The sequence below is a fragment of the Gasterosteus aculeatus genome, chromosome 8 (genome assembly GCF_964276395.1).
Source record: "Gasterosteus aculeatus chromosome 8, fGasAcu3.hap1.1, whole genome shotgun sequence".
Lineage (NCBI taxonomy): Eukaryota > Metazoa > Chordata > Actinopteri > Perciformes > Gasterosteidae > Gasterosteus > Gasterosteus aculeatus.
In genome coordinates, this window is record NC_135695.1 from 7453454 (window position 1) to 7472904 (window position 19451).

General features: G+C 47.2%; 2 protein-coding genes and 1 long non-coding RNA gene across 3 annotated transcripts in view; all 3 read right to left on the reverse strand.

Annotated features, from left to right (window-relative positions):
• Positions 1–4815: 4815 nt before the first annotated feature.
• On the reverse strand, positions 4816–9390 carry mafaa (MAF bZIP transcription factor Aa). The gene has a single exon (XM_040184267.2). The coding sequence runs from the start codon at positions 7740–7742 to the stop codon at positions 6789–6791; it is 954 nt and encodes a 317-aa protein (XP_040040201.2). The 5' UTR covers positions 7743–9390; the 3' UTR covers positions 4816–6788.
• Positions 9391–10764: 1374 nt separating this feature from the next.
• Positions 10765–12016, reverse strand: LOC144411406 (uncharacterized). The gene is made up of 2 exons (XR_013468566.1): positions 11876–12016; positions 10765–11773 (listed from the first exon to the last, which is right to left on the reverse strand). It is a non-coding gene; the product is annotated as an uncharacterized LOC144411406 (long non-coding RNA).
• Positions 12017–13893: 1877 nt separating this feature from the next.
• The window catches only part of zc3h3 (zinc finger CCCH-type containing 3), a 39962-nt gene continuing 34404 nt past the window's right edge, over positions 13894–19451 (reverse strand). The window contains exons 10-12 of the mRNA XM_040184266.2: positions 16288–16451; positions 16016–16173; positions 13894–14174 (exon numbers count right to left, since the gene is read on the reverse strand). Of these exons, the coding sequence (XP_040040200.2) occupies positions 14143–14174; positions 16016–16173; positions 16288–16451 (354 nt within the window). The 3' untranslated portion in view covers positions 13894–14142. The remainder of the gene's footprint in view (positions 14175–16015; positions 16174–16287; positions 16452–19451) is intronic.

The window sequence follows — 19451 nt, forward strand, 5'->3', positions numbered from 1 at the left end:
ATAGAACTAGTTACACAAGAGAATTCAAACAATGTCGGTAACATTTGTTAAAAAGGTAAATCATGGCAAATCATGAATCAGTTAAATAATCAAACTAAACTTTAATAAGTTCGACCCCAGGTGCATTCTATGTTTTTTGTTCACCTGCCAATCCTAATTTAGCAGTTTACAAAAACCGCATATTGTTTTATTTGTCTAGATGTATGAAGATATCAGAGTTTTGAGGGATACATACTGGAGAGTTAGGCAGCTTGGGTCTATGATTGTGATTGTGTGTGTGTGTGTGTGTGTGTGTGTGCGCGCGCAGGGAGTGAGTCTGTGGTATGGCTTCTGGCCAGGCTGAGTGGAATAATTGATTGCTGATTGACCCTCCAATGCCACAGAGGACTGTCCTCTCCACTGCATTACTGCACAGACTTCTCTGCTCAACCACATATGTGCACCATCACAGCAGTTTGTGTGTGTGTGTGTGTGTGTGTGTGTGTGTGTGTGTGTGTGTGTGTGTGTGTGTGTGTGTGTGTGTGTGTGTGTGCCATCAATCTGCAGACCACAACCAAAATACTACCAAAACCACTATTTGCGATGAAGAAAAATGTGACAAATAATGACTGATTGATAGAAACTGCTGAATGACTCTCTGGCCCATACGCAGAGATGAGGAAGTGAAACATGAATGGAAGTGATAGTCACGGTTTGAGGGCTTCAGCAGGAACTTGATCCCGCGTTAAAAGGTTGACTCAGTAAATCGCCTTGTGACCACAGTTAACAGGAAATAAAATAACACGAAGGAAATTCGCTTAAAGTGAGTTCCTGGCAACAAATAATACGCTGAAACTATTAAAAAAATAGTATAAAGTATAAAAAAAACAGAACCACAGATTTAGTTTTTTGTGGTTCTACAAATTACCCTGTTAACCGTTATTCTGCTTGAACAGTGTAAAAGAAAGCAACTGGAGTTAACACCCCCTTAATGGCATGTTTTTTACTCCTTTCAGGTAAAATGAACTTCTTTGCGACTCCCCCCCACCTCGTCCCCCCTTGGTTGGAGATCAGCACATCATCCCACCGGCCTCATTTTTTTTATTTGTTTGCCGGTTAGGTTTGTTTATTGTATTTTCAAAGCACGGGACAAGGTTAGATTTGCTGTTTGGGCATATTTTCTCCTGTGATAGCATGTTTGAATGTGTCTACTCAGCATGCAGCGTGTCAGAGAATGTGTGTGTGTCTTTGTATATGTGTGTGTGTGTGTGTGTGTGTGTGTGTGTGTGTGTGTGTGTGTGTGTGTGTGTGTGTGTGTGTGTGTGTGTGTGTGTGTGTGTGTGTGTGTGTGTGTGTGTGACCGTATGGAGCTGGTAGAGGCAGTGGCATGCGTTCAGGGGTCTCAGAAGCAGTACGACACCATCACTGCCAGATTGCTTTGCTGGGTGCATTGGGCCAGGTACTGCCCCCCCCCCCCTCTCCCTCTCCCTCCCCCTGCTCTGTGGGGGCTCCTGGCCCCGGGGTCACTAACTCAATCACCAGATCAGGAGTAATAATTATTAATACCCCGTGAGCGTTAACAGCACACAGGTGATTCATCAAAAATGTCGATTACGTTTTGCGCAGGGTGACAACTTTTTGAAGCGGGAGACGTCCCCGGGGGAGCGGCCCCGACTGGAGCTCCAGAACCCTTTCTGTGTGAAGCCGTGTGGGTTTCTGCTAAATGAAAAGGCCTGCGTGGCATCAGGCAGGATCTAATTTATACAGCCACCAATTCTTTGAAATAAAAGTATGTATCACTTCCACTTTCTGCTGCTAAAAACAGAGACAGCGCTCAAGGTGTGTCGCGTCCTAATTCTTAGTAAACGGGGCGGGTTTTGTCTGTGCCAATGCATCAACAACTGCCGGTATTAACCTAAAAACTGTTTCTCTAGTGGTTCTCTTATATTTTAGTAAAGGTTAATGTGATCATTCCTCATCTTAATCAAAGGTTTCTCAATCTGAGAAAGTTTGGGAACACTTCTGACTAGTTGCTCCTTGGGAGAACTTCTGTCCCACTGCACCCAGCGGGACCGGGGGCCGATGGAGAGTATAATAAAGTGGCTTTACACAACATGATCATTTTATCATGATGATTTCTCTCAGTGAGTCTGATTAAACACAATAAGCACCATGGGAAAACAAACAAAGGCTGTCTGTTTACGTGTAGAAGAAAAAGTCCTGACATAGGAAGCAGTAATGGACCTGACTTTTATATAACAGCTGTGCTTTTGTGAGGGTTAGTGGGTAAAAATCAACAACAACAGGTAGGGGGAGGCTGAGGTTGTTGTCAGTCTTATTAAAATGATGTGAATCTATCAGCACCAGCTGCTTCCAGTGTTTGTCTGCACACTCCATTTATAAGTGTGTGTGTGTGTGTGTGTGTGTGTGTGTGTGTGTGTGTGTGTGTGTGTGTGTGTGTGTGTGTGTGTGTGTGTGTGCGTGTGCGTGTGTGCGTGTGTGTGGGTACAGGTCCACTGGTAAGCTGAGCCGGAGAGATGCTGACTGTGTTGATTCTCAGCAGCTCCAGACGCCAGAGACACAGTGCACCTCTACGCTATCCTCTCTCTCTCTCTCTCTCTCTCTCTCTCTCTCTCTCTCTCTCTCTCTCTCTCTCTCTCTCTCCCTCTCTCTCTCCCTCTCTCTCCATCCTCCTCGCTGCCTCACTCGTTTTGTTTATCAGATGAAGCTCGGATGGACGCTGCCCAGATTTATGAAGAGAAAAGCCCACGTGTGGTCATAGTGATCGCTCTCTCTCAGTCTCACACACACACACACACACACACACACACACACACACACACACATAAAAAACATGTTGACACAAATGAGGCACACGCCTGCTGCTTCATTCCTCTGCATCTCAGTGTGTATGTGTGTGGACACACACACACACTCTCTGACTCTCAGTGAGGTGATGTGCTGTCACACTGCTCCACGTTTCCTCTGAGTCAGCAAAAAGAGGACCAGGAGGAGAGTGACGGAGAGGCTGAAATGAGGGAGAGTAAAGAGAGCAGAGGATGGAGAAATAGATGGAGAAAATTTAAATTTGGTGGGAAATATTCTGCCACAAAAAAATGCTCACCAATTTAATCAAATTTTGGAGTTGGTGAACAAAAACACTATTAGCAGAAGAGCAGTTTAATGGCATGAGGACATTCAATGCCCCAGCGTTAATATGGTACGGTGTGACTTGTGTACTCTAGATGTAAAGAGCTGAATGCAAAGCAACACATGGGATAAAGGGCTTAATGTCTGATGTGACTAATTGTTTTGGAGACAAACATGTTTGATAGTGTATGTAAGGAAGTGAAGAGGAACATTTAAATAATCCTGGTGGAAAAGGAAAAACTGTTTGCCGCTTTCACTCACACACCTGTGATTGTTCCATGCACCGCCATTAAAATACAAATACTCTAAAAAACTCAATGGGCTAGAAAATGTGCCTGTTTTAGTGTGATTAAGCTTATTTGACAGCCTGACAAAGAAGACCCTTTTCCTTGTCTTTTTTTTGTCCTTTTTTAGATCTTGGTTTAACACATTTGTGTGACAACCTTGCTGTTGCTAAAAGTAAAAAAAATGTTTAAATATCAAAATTATAAACGTTCAACACAAACATACACACGGGCTTAAAATAATTTAGTGGCTTTTATTGAAATTCAACAATGGCCTTTGCGTTCGTGGTTCCACAACATACGCACTGCCTCGTGCGCGCGCAAACACACACACACACACACACACACACACACACATATATATATACATTCAGCGCCACACACACATTCTTGGTGAGTTATCAAATGTGTTTGATACCGGCGGGCCTGACGGCGGGTGTCACATCAGCACCGCCGCGCATTCATCTCTCCGCCCGGAGACGAGACGGACAGACCACTTACTGCAGTTAAGGGCGCGTGCACACAAAGTGGACACCGAGGGTGTCGTGCAAAGCGGCCCTGTGGACATGAGGGGAGAGAGGGGAGGGGGGTGGGGGTATAGCTCGCCTACCTTGTTGTTCGGTGGTGGCTGGAGGAGGCAGAGAGCTGCATCCATCCATCACCGGCTGATGGCGCGCGCCGAGGCCCGTTGACAGGCGGCCAGAGCCGGGGAAGCGGTGCCGAAGAGCTGCCCGTACACACGCGCAATTTACAGCCGGGAAATATTGCAAATTTGCAGGAGGAAAGAGACGAAAATAAATGAGGAAAAACACAAATCAAGGGGCAAGTGAGGACGAAAATAAGAATAACAAAAATAACAATAAGTCCAACCATAATGATCATATTTATAATAATAACTCCCTCACATCTTCATTACATTATTGTTTTGGGGCGCATTCTTAAACACATCCTGATAGCTCATGATATACTTTACGGCCATCAATTAACGAATTAATTTGTCATGTTTATTATTAGATCCATAATTAGTGTTACCGTAATAAATAATGTTTCCAAAAATACATATAAAATATTTCAAATATATATTTGGGATACATCTATCTCTTACTCAAGTAAGAGTCTGACTTATTTTGGATTTTATCTTCACAAGTATGAACATAACTATTTATAACAATACCTATTAATAGAAATAAAAAGGCTATTTAACAAACTGTTGGGCTTTAGGTTTTTAAATCACACCCATTACGCTCCCGCGAAACCTCCTCTGGCCTAAAATTAGAAATAAATGTATGACACTGTTACGTAAAGACAGAGCTTAAATAATTTAGAGGCAGGAAGCCTTTTCGTTTGTTTATTTCAAAATAAAAAGTTCCTGTATCAATGATGGCAGCAGCAGTCTGACAGATTTGGGACAGAACTTTTTATTAAACATTATGAAAACAAGAACAACGTTCCACTTTGTAGGTTTTTCACTTGTCGACACGTTAGGACACGTTCATTGAATAAATATAGAAATCATATGTACAGATATACATTAACAGCACTGTGCAGAAGTTTGCGCTCCTTTGCATCTCCGTTTTATGTCTCGCAGTTTTCTTTCAAATCAAATTGGGATTTTTAGGCGGCAATTTGTTTATAGAAAAAAAACGAAAATGGAAAATTAAATGAATCACAAATAAATTAAAACAGACAGTTACTGAATGGAACCCACGACTTATTATTTTTAAAACATGAATCAGTGTTGCGGGATTCATTTTGATCGTTTTTGTTCTTAAGGCTCCCACCAATGCAAAACACCGTCTATTTTGCATTTTCTATAGTTGTTTTTCTTTGTGGCATTTCGATCTGAATGTAAAACACCGGCTTCTCATTTCCTGCAAGTCTCCGTCATTCCAACAGGTCTTCTGCAGTCTGCGCGTCGGACTCTGCACAATATTGCAAACATATCTAGGCAGCAGAAAACACAGGAACCTTGATGACAGAATAAATCATGGAGTTACTCCAAGCACAGAAAGCTCTATCACCCGGCGACGTCTCTCACCGGACACAGCACCGTTTTAAGACAGCGGGCTGCAGAATGAAACCACGGGCCCCTCCCAAAAGAATCCCGTCTACAAATATTTGTTTTTAAATATTTTAATCATCGGGTTGGTGCATAGAGTTTTAGCAGCGAATGCATTCCGTGTCCGTCTAATAAATTAATTTTCATCCAGGTTTTTAGAGAGTAACATCAGATCAAGGGTCCTATCAGTAGAAAACAAAACGTTTGCCCGGTTTGATCTCTTCTTAGTGCAGTAGGCTTGCCTTTGACATTACACATGTTAGGAGGAGGATACCATAGACGAATCGCATGCTGTAACATACAAACATTTGTATTAAGACATGTCGAATAATCCAAGCAACTTCAAAGCAAGTTTTCTTTAAAAAGAGAAAAAGGTAAAATGACACAGTCAACTGTTTTTCTCTACACATTATGTACAGGTGGAAATAAATACAGTCTAAAATCTGGCTCAGGTCATCTTTTTTTGTCGTTTTTCTTTTCTTTTCTTTTTAAAACAATAGAAAATTTGATTGAAAATAGCAGTTTAAAGACGCATCCATTATTTCTCAATAGCAGATTGGGTATTTTCCCATTATGTTTGTCCGCAGTCCTTGCACTTCTGGGGGGAGAGGGTGGGAATAGGGGGCGGTGGGGAGGCTGTTTGTTGTTCTTGCATACACCCAGGCCTTATTGATGGATGAGGAGGAGGAGGCGGATGGAGGAGAGAGCCGTGGGCCATGCTTTCCACACGCGTGGAAGGATTCCGGGAAGAGGCTGGAGGTCACCATACATGTCCTGCATGCAGGGTTGCAAATGGGGATGGCAAACTATAGACTTGCAATATTAGAAAGGCGGTCTTCTCTCGTCTCGCACCGCAGACCGCCTCGCCCTCATCACGCAAACAGTCCGTGGAGCTTTCCGGAGCCGACAGGAGAGGCGGCGTATTGCTTTTTTCCTGCGTCTTATTTCAGTTCGATCCCGTTCTTTAAAAAAAGAAAAACGTCACTCTTTCAGCCACTTTTAAGACAAAATCATCTCTCTCCCTCTCTCGATTGGGACGGCAATGAAATGTCCGTTTGGTTCAACGGGACTAAGTCTACAGGCTCTGTGATCCCATGTGCCCACTTGACAACTTGTAGTGAGTTCAGACAAAACATCGTTAAGACTCAAAATGCGCCCACGGGCTACTTTCGGTGCGCGTCTAATGCGTGTTTGTTTACTTGTGTGTGATTTAAGTCTCTTTCAAGGGAATAACTGTAAACAACATACAGACGCATGAGAAATATAAACGCATGTAACCATGGCGCTGAGGCGGGGGCCGTATCTCAGAGTCTCTCTCACATGAAGAACTCGTTGTTGGCCTGTTTCCCGGACGGATCCCTCGTGTTCGCGGGGCCGCCGCCAGAGTAGCTCCGGCTAGCCAGCTTCTCGTACTTCTCCTTGTAAAGATCCCTCTCCTTGGCGAGGCGCACCACGTCCTGCTTCAGCTGCTCCACCTGGCTCTGCAGCGTGCACTTCTCCGTCTCCAGCATGTGCCTCTGCTGGACGCGCTTGAAGCGGCAGGACTGCGCGTAGCCCCGGTTCTTCAGGGTGCGCCTCTTCTGCTTCAGGCGGATCACCTCCTCCTTGCTGAAGCCCCGCAGCTGCCGGTTGAGCTCCCGCACCGTCATGCTGACCAGCTGCTCGTCCGAGAAGCGGTCCTCCAGGCGGGCGTGGTGGCCGTGGTGGTGGTGGTGGTGGTGGTGGTGGCCCTGGTGATGGTGCGTCGCCGAGGCCGTGGACAGGTCCTCTCCGGCGTACTGCTGCCCGCGGAAGCCGTCGTAGGGCTGGTGGTGGTGGTGGTGGTGCGTGTTGCCGATGAGGGCCTCCACCGCGTCCTCCGGGGTCAGGTTCAGCGCCTCGGGGTTGATGTGGTGCTGGTAGCTGGGGATCCAGTACAGGTCCTCCAGCTGGGGCTTGCCCGCGTTGCCGTGGCCGTTGCCGCCGCCGCCGCCGCCGCCGCCGCTGCTGTTGTTGCTGCTGCTGCCGCTGCTGTTGACCCCGCTGGTGAGGCTCTGGTTGGGCTGCGCGCCGGGGCTCGGGGCGCAGAAGCTCGGCGAGGAAGGCACGGAGGAGCACGGCGTGCTGATCGGCGTGGAGGACAGGGAGCCCGACGGGAGGCGGTGGCAGTAGCGGTCGGCCTCCGGCGGCTCCTTCTTGACCTCGAACTTCATGAGGTCAAAGTCGTTGACGTACTCGATGGCCAGGGGGCTGTTGGGCAGCTCCGCGCTCATGGCGAGGTCGGTAGCCATGTCAGTCCATGCGACGACTCCTGCCCTCACAGCCAAACCGACGGCGGGCAGCCCTCTCGGGTACAGACCGCGAGCAGGAATAACAGCCTGGACGGTGCGTGTATATATAGACACGCGCACACGCCCGGGAGCGCACACACCCGGCGGGTGGTGGGAGGAGAAACTTATTACGGCTGCCCGTCCCTAAGACAACTTCTATATATAGTGGCGTGAATATACGTATGCATGTAAATGAACTTGAACACCTGCCAGTTCGCCTCTGCGCGCTGCTCTTGTTGACAACTTATCCCGGGTCAAATGCACGCTTAAATACCAGGAGCCCCCGGGGCGGCCGAAACTCGAGCCGGGTGGATTCGGAGACACCAACCTGTCTTGTCCCAGCTTCACCTCGGCAGCACACGTTGCCTCCTTGTGATTAAGTGTCCTCGTGCTGGGCTCGATCGAGTAACAGAAGGCGGCTTCGTCTCCTCCGCTGGCTGCGTTATAAATACGTCCCGAGCATCCTTCTCGTCCCCCCGCCGCCCCCCGGCCCCTCCTCCTCCTCCTCCTCCCGCCGTCTACAACTTGTTCGCCAAGTTCCGGGCAACGGCCTGAAGTCACTGCAGCATGGCCCGGTTCGAAAGTTAGTCACACGGTCAGATCACACAGCGTGTGTGGGTGCGTGCGTGCGTATGCGCGCTCCGCAGGCTTGCCAAAAAAATTTTAAAAGTCCCAGGAATCCCACCAAAAAAATGGAATGGCACGTGCAAACGTTTTCAAAGACAATATGCATCTGACATGGAGCAGGAGCTGCAGGTAGAGGCCACACTCGTGCGGGAAGGAGAATCTGGTCCAATGTTGTTGTGGTCGGTCCAGATATTTGATTCAAGCAGCGGATTGCTGACAGCTTCCGTCCCAACCGGTCCGGTCCCTCCTCAAAAAGGGGCGCGCGCTGCTGACCTTTACGTGATGGCTGTGTTTGATATTACGCAAGAGGTGATACATTCCAGTTGGTTCCCTCACTAACGGAATCACTAACTCAAAATAGTTCGTATTGGCGCTCCACGGAGAAAGCAGTGGTGTCACTGAGGCGCTGCGAGGCATTCTGCTCTTTATAAAGACAGCGTGGCACGCGACCCTCCCACTCAGAGGTGGGACGGGCCAATGGGAGGAGACCACCGCGTCGCGTTTGCGTTCTCTCCGTAGGAAAGCCCAGCCCGGGCTGGGAAGCCTGTACCTCTGGCAAGAGGGCCGGCACGAGCGAGGCCGAGCAGAGCCGAAGACAGCCGAGGAGAGCAAGGGGAGCGCGCACGGGAGGACAGGTGCAGCAGGACCCCCCCCTCTAGCGACCGAGCAGGTGCTACTGCACGGACGAAGCGGGGGGTTCAAGACGAGAGCTGCGGGAAGATTCTCAGAAGGAAAAACTAAACTGGGAACCGAGGAACACTTTTTTCGGTTATGTAACAAGGTTGTCGAGCACGTGTTTGGGTTTCACGAGCATTATCGTTAACTCGTGGTATTTGTTAATCAATTGAAAATGGGAATATATTTTGGACTCTTGGACTCTCACGGACGATCTTTACGCAACATGAAACCCTACTGATTGTTTTATTGAATTAAGTATTAGGCAATTTTTAGAGTTTTTAATTTCTGTAAGGAAACAATGCCGGTGATTTACATCTCATGAGACCAGCCGATCGAAACATATGTAGCTTCTGGAAAAAATGATCCATTCATGTGTACTGCAAACATAAATGGCATACAAATCTGGTAGGAAAAACAGAATACCATGAATATGAAGGGATACAATTGCAACGGAAATATGACTGAGTTTGAACGTGTACGGATATAGCCATAAAAAGAAAAGTAAAACGATCAAATAGAGCAACAGTGTAAAACACATTCTGCCTTAGTAGCTTTATTAAAAACAGCTTATTGTATCTACTTTACCCATTGATGTCTGTAAAAAGGAATGCCTCTGACACCACAAACGGCCAAATCTATCAATACTGGTCGATTTAAGGCCGCGCGTCCTCGTGCCAAAAATCAATCCGCATTTCCGCGAGGCAGCGAGGAGGCCGCGCCGTGGCTGCGCGTGGGTTAAGTATGATTGGATAGTCCTGGCGCTGGTCTGCGGGGGCTTTCATTCGCAATTAACCACAAATTGCATCCCGTCTCATCTCCGCGGATCGACGGATAATTAAGCCCCGCCGCGCGCGTCTCCATTCTGGACACATATACGTCTTTTATCTTAGAGAGGGAGAGATGGGATGGGATGGGGGGGGGGGGGTGGGGGGGGGGCGGGGGGATGTTTGATTTTACCAGGGGAGCATGACACTGGTGCACCTGACCCGTTTAGCCTCCTCAGCATCAGCACCCCGCCGCCCCTTCATCAGCCAACCGATACGTGCGTGATATATCTGCGGAATTAAGAAATAAGACGGAAAAAACAGGTGGCCGTAAGTTTAAACCTGGTCAGATGTGAACAGGAAAACCTTGCGCAGCTGCGGAGTTTAACTTCCAGTCCGAAATGGCCATGAAATACCCCCCACCCCCCCACACACACACACAAACACACCCACGTGCCGTTCCTCAAATCTGCTGGCGAGGATGAAAAGAAGAGTTTGAGATGAAGGGATGGAAATCATAGGTATTTTAGGTTAAGGTGCGCTAAGTCATTAGGAGAGGTTTTTTTTTTATCTATCAAATAAGCAGGAGCGGCCCCCTCAAACGCCATGGTAAGCATTCTGCATTGAAACGGCACATTTAAGAAGATCTGCTGTGGTCCATTCATTGTCAGGGGAAGGGGAGCGGCTGCGGCCGAGGGCTTGAGACATCAATTTTTGAAGTCAGGGTTTTCATTGTGCCTTTTGCATATCGGTACTTCGCTGCAAGTGCAGTTCTACCGATTTAAGCAAAACGGACATCAGCAAGGTGGAGGATCGGCGGTGGGCTCTGAGAGCTCTGAGCCGAGGCGGCCAGCCTCCAGAACCAAAGGGACCGGCTGCAGGAGGTGGCTCTGGGTTATCTCAGGCCCGGAGGGTTTTTCTTTTTTTCGACACTGGCGTTAAGTCACTAATGCCATGGAATCAGCTTTAATTGTGCAGGGATGTGCCACGCACACGTGCAACGGACACACTAGTTTAGAAATCAGGAGGTCCACCACACGCAGGAGGCCTCGCTCGCTTTGAAACGGTGTTTGTTCCCCCGGGGGATGAAAGGTTTTCGGTCTCAGAGCAAGCAGAACATTTGACAACAGAGAGTTTTGGACACGCCTCTGTACTCACCAGAGATCTGGAAACAGAGGGATACTAAAAAGGGCCAAAGACCACACAAGAGCGTACAAAGACCTGAAATGCAAACACGCTCTGGTCTCCGCTATCGAAAAACAGATTGATTAGTTTTGACTGTCTGAAAGGTTACACGCGCACACTGAACTAGCAACGGATACAACACAGCGGGCCTCTCGTAGGGGACTGGTTGCTGAAACTGGTGTAAAAAGACACACAAGGGTTCACACATGTCAAGTGTATCAATTGGAACATATTGAACATGCTTCAGATGCTCATTTTACACACGCAAGGTGCTGGAGGCGAAGAGAACAAAATGCGAGCGATAGAAACCTTCCACTGAACGACTTCATCTCCCCACGCTGTGCTGACCGCTTTCCCGCTCAACTTATCATCCCACCAATCACAAGGTGCGTCCGCTGTGAGCACCTGAACCCGCCTAGATCCGCCCATCCGAGTGCAATGTTATCACAACCAATAATAACCATGGCCGATGCGCTGAGAGTGCGCTGATGTGCAGAATGTTGCAGTAACGTGGATTTATACTTCAAAGGAAGCAAAGCTCAAAGGGGCAAGCCTCGTGAAAAGGACATTTTTAACTTGTGCAACACACACGTTATTAACGCTCTCTAACGCACACACACACGCACACACACACACACACACAATGAACAATCAGTTGACCTTTCTTTTCGGCTCTCCGAGCCCACGTGGAGGGATGATTTCTCTCCCTCAGTCTTCTCTCCGTCTCGTGCGCTTTTACTAAAAATTGAAATATTGATCTTAATTAGAGTTTGCCGAGCTCAGCATCTCGCGTTGAGGGGTTTAGACAAGAGGCAGCAGACATCTGTCTCAGGCACTTACGTCTTCCGTGCCGTAGAGGAGCAACGTGGTGAGGAGGGGGGGGAGAAAAGCGTGCGGTGAGAAGAGAAGAGTGATGGCTCCGTCTCCTGCCTGTCCTGAGAAACGCGGCGAGCTCGCTGCCGTCAATACACGGGAGAAAATAGGGTTGAACACTCATGCACGCACACGCGCCAACACACTCACAATTTATTAGAATATTAATATTCACCGTGACTAAATGGCAGTGTGGGACCATCTGTGCATGAACTGAAGTTTTATCATTCATCAAACAAATGATCCCTCTGGTGGGCTTTGAGGCCTGGTCCACAATAATGCTAAAACATTTAACAAATGCATACACATGCAATTTTTATTCAAAATCTGTCTTTCACATTAAAGGCTGTGAATTTCTATTTTGTAAGGCGAAAAAGTGGCCGTGACAATTTCACCCGAGTAGTAACAAACTTTACATTACAGGTCATTTAGCTGACGCTTTTCTCCAAAGCAACTCACATTGCATTTCTAACCCATGACTTTCCTCGGAAAGGTATCGTTTAGGTGACCGAGAGAGAAGGAAGAGGAGCAACTTTTATTTCAGTGTGTCTTAGCATGTCTAATATGAACCCTTTAACAGGGCTGCGCCCCAGAGTGACATGTAAAGCGTGTTATCACATTTCTATGCATCATCAGCGTGGATTAACAGACGAGTGTCGAGTCCTCCTCGCTGTGTATTTATGCCGAGTCGCTTCGCTCTTGTGTCACGCTGCTTGTTCGTCGCCGTGACAACCGCCTCAGTCAAATAGCGCGGTAATGCTGCGAATAGGAGGGTCCCCACTCTCACTTACGCACACACAAACGGCATATTAATAGTTTTATTAGCAGAGGCCTAAGAGCGGTGGATGGATTACTTCTCCCAGCATCCTCTCTGTTACACTGCACAGTGAATTATGTCACATACAAAGCGGGAGAAGTAACTAAAGGCAGAGGACGGATCGAGGTGGAGCATCAGGCTGCTGGTTTGTTTTCTATTTACAGGATCAGAGCAAATGAACAAAACTCCAAACAAGGCAAAAGTTTGATCCGCAAACACAAAAAGTATGTAGGCCAAGAAACCGCGTCCGTCGTTCTGTTGTAGTAGTTCGGACATCACTGGATTGACAACAGCTAAATCACAGAAATTGAGACCTTTAACTCTTTTTTTATAGTTACATTAAGCTGAAGCGGACAACAATAACTGAGAAAAAAACACAGGATTCAACTCAGTCAGAAATAGCAACAACTTGACCAATCAGATTAGACTATAGTTTTATGAAGCCATGTGTTGAGCCACAGTGGGAGTGAGTGGGGGGTGAACATTGCATGCACTGTTCAATGATTTCGATCCCAACTGGAGTTTGGTCAGTCTTTTCAATATAATAATAATTTCTTATAAAAATCTTGATCATGTATGAATAACTTCCCCTATTTTGTTTTCATCAGTTCTGTGTGACGTATTATTAAAGGAAGACTGAAATATTGTCAATCATCACTTAGAAACATGATAACTCAAAACAAACCGGCTAGTTGGGCACCAATAAGACAGCAGAAAGGCCTTTGGGGGAGCGAGCGGCCACTAAATGTGCTGCTTTATGCTGCAGGTAGGGAGGTTTGGTCTTTTGGCCGTCCATGCAGAATGTCCCTCTCTGCTACAGATCATATCGGGTGACATTGTTATGGTTAAAATGCGGTTGGAAGCAGCCCACTTAAATGAACCTCAGTTTGTAGTGTTGGGATTCAATATGAGTGGAAGCACAGGGCCGACAATTTGCTTCGGTAGTGTTGAAATAAAGCAAAGAAAAAAAGACTCGTTTCTGTGTGTGTGCACGAGGCCCCTCAAATCACACACGCACGCTCGCGGCACGCTGAGGATGAAGTCACCGACCGCTCATGTGTCTGTAAGTGAGGGGCACTGCTGCTTCTGTCACCACCTCCCAAAGGACAGACGGGGGGAAGCCACAGTAAAAACACAAGTCAAGAAGAGCCTGTCAAACGACACACGGTTAAAAGTTAAATCCTTTATTTGTCTTTCTTAAAATGTACACAACCTGATGAGAATGTGTTTTACTTTTAACACTTCAGATTGATTTGTAAAACATTTGTGTAGAGTATAGATAAAAGAAAATAAATCTTTGGTGCCCTGAGTGAAGGTAATTGAGAGAAAGAGACACAGAGAGACCCTGTCAGGACAAACCTGGAGCACAGAATTCATCCATGGCAGCTTTTCACCTCCGCTGCTGCTCTCTGTGGTCTCACAGCCGAGGCTTGATCTGCAGCCTTTTCTCTGCGGGGGGGATCAAAAGGAAGTGAAAATGAAAAAGAGTATTGACAGGAATGAAATGTGTGTGTCTGAGTGCTCACTCATGTGTAACTGATCCTCTGTGTGCTGAATCCTGTTTAAACGCTGAGTGATGACATCGCAGCTGATGAGTAAATGAGGAAGAGAAACAGGACAACGGGGATGGATGGAGGTGTCTTTAAATGAAGTGCGTGTGTGTGTGTGTGTGTGGGGTTGCTGTCTGGCAGTGACACATTACGTCGGTGCTAATTTATGCAAAGTGTTGAGGAGCTGCTTTGGCCTTTAATGAGGCTCTGGGCGCCCACAGTGTAATTAGTGGTACTTTAAGAGCACAAACCAACCGATGAAGTGACCACGTCTAATAAAACTCACGGCACGTGGGAAAAAAAAATCTACAGCAACAATATTATTAGAACTTCGGGCTGTGTGGTCTGTGCATGTGAGTGGAAAAGGTCAGAGGTCAAGACGTCTTGGGTCAGGTCAGAGGTCCTGCTTGTTTCCAAGAAGAAGATGCTAAAGATAAACCATGAAAGGGAAGAAGCATTACTTAAAAGCAAAGAAGTGAGAGTGACCATAAACATCCCTAAAATAGATTTGCATTTTGAAAATATTACATTTTGAATTTATTTTTGGAAACCGATTTGCTTTGTGAACTCCTGGCAATGTTAAGTCAGTAATGTATAGTTTTACTTGACAAAATGATTTAACTTCTAAACTCTGTGACGGAAACAGCTGAAAGGGAGAAAAATGAAAAGCACCTTCATCTTAATAACTAACTGCAGTTAAAATGCGTTTGATGAATTATGTCCAGCTTCTGCACCAAAGAAGATGCAAATGTGACTCCTCCCTCGGGACAGAAACCTCATTTATTCAAGGACATGTTAAGGAACTCTTAAAAAGGACTAAAACCCGATACGTCAGGGCAGTATCAGTGGAAACAGACAATCAAATTTAAAAGTGACTTCAAAGAGGGAGAAATCGGAATAAAACAGGTTAAACTGAATTGAAAGGAATTAATTGTTGCTCTGCAGGGCCAGCATGCATGTGTGTGTGTGCATGCAGCAGGAAGGGGCAGGTGGATAGCTGGTGGGAGGAGGAGGTTGGAGGGGGAAGGTAGCCTCTCTCCTAATCCTCTATCAGTCACGTCTGTCAACGGAGAGCTCAGCTGTGCCTCCGTCCAGCCCAAAAGCTAAATATTATTACCGCTGTTCTCTGAGCATTAGAACTCCTCTCCCGAGCATCCACACACTCAGGGCCCGGCTCTGATCATCACTATCTGTCTGCAGCTTAAACGAATCACCTCTCCCCATTCTCGTGAACTCAGGATTGATCCTGTGGCTTTCACGACAAACATCATCCTCCCACAAAACATCGCCGGACAATGTGTCCGGCAGTCAGCACTTTTCATGCTCGGTAAAAAGCAGTAAGTCCTCTTAAGGAACCTTACATTTTCTTGACAACCTAGTTGTATTTTGTCCAATAAATCCCCTTAATTCCCATCGATTAAAACATTTTACTTGCCAAATCTGGAGTTTTGAAGTCCCACATGGGCAGAATTGGCACCTGCCAGCTTATCGAACAAGGTGTAAACAAACCCCACACTTAGCAGATTAGATAATGTGCTTATTTGGAAGTAAAAGTAGAATGAAGACTTTCCTAATATGTCGGTAATAATCCCTAACACACAGAAAATAAATATGTGCAAAGCCTTGGTATGGACGGTTGGTAACTGTTGGACTAGGAAGTCTGCAAAATCAAAAAAAATAAAAACGCGTGTGATCAGATATCTGGGACCACAGTTTGGTTGTGTCATACTTTTCGGTTACCTTTAACCTGTGAGTTCTCAGCCGGCAGTGGTTCGGGTGCGTCTGCCTCCTCCGGCGAGCTGGAGAGGGAGATGAAGGATGGCAGAGCCAGAGGCCCTTTGGGCGGAGTCCCCGGAGCTACCTGAGAGCCCGCCGGCATGGCGACAGAGAGGCGGGGCCTTGAAGGGAGGAGGGATAGACAGTAAACCGCAGGCAAGAGGCTACTTAACATGTGAAACGATGAAGATGAGGATGCTTGTCCGAGTGAGCCGTGTGCGCTCTGCTCCCCCGACCTCTTAGCGGGCTCCTTGCCCCGGGCCCTCTTGGCCAGGGTGGTGGAGGCGCTGCTGGCGCTTCGTTTGGCTTGCTGGCGGTGCTGCAGCTTGCAGCGGGCCGCTCTCGGGCAGGAGCCCGTCTTGGAGAAGTCTTGACACACCAGAGTGTGTTTCTTCTTACACTGGCGGAGACGAGGGAAACAGAGGAACATACGTTTTACATGCGAGGACCCGGTCGATCCAACCCAACCGCGGCTTATCGGCATATAAACTAATTCTGCTTAGGCTCCATGACAACAAGGACAGAGTCTACCACCTTTTCAGATGTAGACATGTTTATATCTACATGAGATGGGTGTTTTTGTGGCTTCTGTCCAGAGTAGCACTCAGGTGATCTCACCACACATCACACGTTAGATTCACGGACTTTGAGACAGCATTTCAGAGGCGGATTATATCATTGTTGTTTTTTTCCTTTATTCCTTCCGCACACAGATGTAACTTACTACTTTTGAAAGGCACAATTCCCGCCCCCCCTTTGAGCGCTGTGCGTCACAGCTTCGTTCCACGCAGCATTGTGCGTGACAGAGAGACAGCTTTCACATGCATGTTTGCAAGTGAGTGTGTATGACAGTGTAATACGGGTGTAAATTGGTAGCTTCATTCTCTACGAGATCCGATCCCTCCCACCTGTCAGAAAAGCTAATTATATTCACTCAGGGGTGCAGGCTGCGAGGAGTGTGTGTGAGCCTGTGTGTGCGGAGGGACTGGGTAGCAGATTGGTCCAGAAATATAGTTTTGTGTGTGTGTGTTTGTGTGAGCAGAGGGATCTTGCGATCGATTTGCCAAGAACACTTTGGACCGGTAGTCCACTCTCTCCGGAGCCCAGCGGCACCGACCCGCCACCAGCAGAGCCCCTCGCATCGACCTCACACCCGTGTTGTGGATCACCTCATAGGGCTGCGGGTCACCAACGCGCCGGGCAACAAATCAGATGCGCTGTCGGTGTCGGTAACGCTCATGGTTTCATGTTTGGGGCCTGACATCATCGCTGAGCCCGGCAGCTCCACACTGGGCTGAGAAATACGTTGTTGTGTTGTATATTAATATTGGGAATGAGTGAATTTTAAACTTTTAAACTAGATCTATAGTACTAGATGGGATCTCGTTATTCATCTTAATCCAACATACAGTCCAACATGGCGTAAACAATTACACATTTATATGTAACTTAGCAAACCTAAACGCTTATCGTCAACCACTGGATCGCAGTGTTCATCATATGTATTCTTCCCCATTTCCTCAGTCTTGACTACCTGTGAACCCAGTGCAACGTGGCAAATCAGAACATTGTGACAATGTGGCGTCTCCTTCCGAATGTGACGGCAGTTAAAGAGGCTGAAGCACTCGTAGTGTGAAAAACAGAGAGCGTATGAGAAATGTACTGTAAAAGCTCCGGCGACTCCCTACTGGTCTATACGTCCTCATTTTCATACAAAGACAGAAGCAGAGACAGGGAGAGGGAGGGAGGGAGGGAGGTACAGAGTGTCGGAAACAGAAGGAAAAAGCTAAAGTGGACAGAACATCTTCATCCCACACCAAGTTAACATTTTTCCACTTGATTTAAGGAATGCTGGGACGTCTCTGGGGCCTATTAGAGATCTCTGCTGGGCCAAAACCAGGAGGAGTCAGCACATTTACCAAGACACTGAGAGAATAAGCAAAAGAAGCAAGAAAGAGAGAGGGGGAAGAGTATAAAAAGACGGTAAAGTATAAAAAAGGGCCATCATATGCATTTACCACTTGGGCATTAAGCCGACACTCTCGCCTCCAGCTACTTACAGAGAGTAGAAAAGAACAATGAATGAGCTCAGAGGGCTAACGTGGAGAGGGCCATGTTAAGAATAAAGGAGAGTTCACACCGTCACTTCATCTCAAGTCGTGTTTAGGCCGAGCACTTCATTGAGGACAAAAGAAAAATACGTTGTCCCCTCGTTCACTCCAAAGAGAACCCCGTGACGGGGATGAACCGCTGATTGCTCCTGAAAGATGCAACATTTTCCGGGAACTTCTGCAGCGATGCAACGTTATTAGAAAATGCACTATGAAGGCCAATGAAGCATGAGGCCCATTCCAGGTAGAATATTTAACATGAACAACGATCTGTTTACGCGGTGTATTCCAGTGGTGTTGGATGAAGACGTTAAGGTGGTGCAGGTCCCGTCTCGTGGACCCGTCCATCCAGGACACAGATGTGATGGGATGGCGGCTCCTGTCGATGCTACTGTGGAAAATGTCAACACGCTGCTGGTGGGGTGTGAGTGCTTCTGTTAAGTTAGATTAAGGGAGAAGTAGCGCTGAACTTAAACTCACGACCAAGGATGGAGCTAACACACTATGTTTTGTATCTATGTAACTATTACACTATATTTTTCATGGTGGAATGACTTCTCATAAGACAAAAGGCTGCGCGTTTTAACGCTCTGGACTGGAATACAAACTGAGAATATTTTTATATATTTTCTATCATCTACCGACAAGGTTTCAACAGGCTGAATCAGCTAAACAGACATTGATAAGAGGCAATAAGAGTGACTAAAGCTGAACTACGGATTTTTGGGGAGCGAAGAAACGAGAGGGACGATTAGGAAGGCAGGGACGGATCCTGCGGGGTGGAGGGTGAGTGCGAGACAAAGCCAGGATGAGGCGGGAGGAGGACGGAGGCGAGGAGCAGACTTAACCCCTGAGCTGCTGCAGTGTCTGCCTGCCTGGCTCATAGTGCCATCCTCAGCAGTTTTCCCATCTATAATTACTGCCTGCTATCCATCATAGGGCCACCAGAGCCTCTCAGCAGAGCGCTCCATAAACACACACACAAACACACACACACACACACACACACGCGCGTGGAGAGAAAATCACAGACCTAAGCACTTCAGCTAATAGAATAAATATTAATATCCCTTTTGTTTTCTATATCCTCATTTTCCCCATGCACTATTTAAATGAGGTCTGACAGTGTGAAAAAGCATCTGTTTCACACTCGATGCTGGAAAACAAGCAGTGAAAGGAGGAGAGGGGAGGAAGAGGAGGGGGGGGACAAAGAGAGGTAACCAGGAGGAGGAAGGGGGTGAGGGCCTGTCTGTGGTGGGTGGGTTGGGATGGGATGGGGGGGGGGGTTG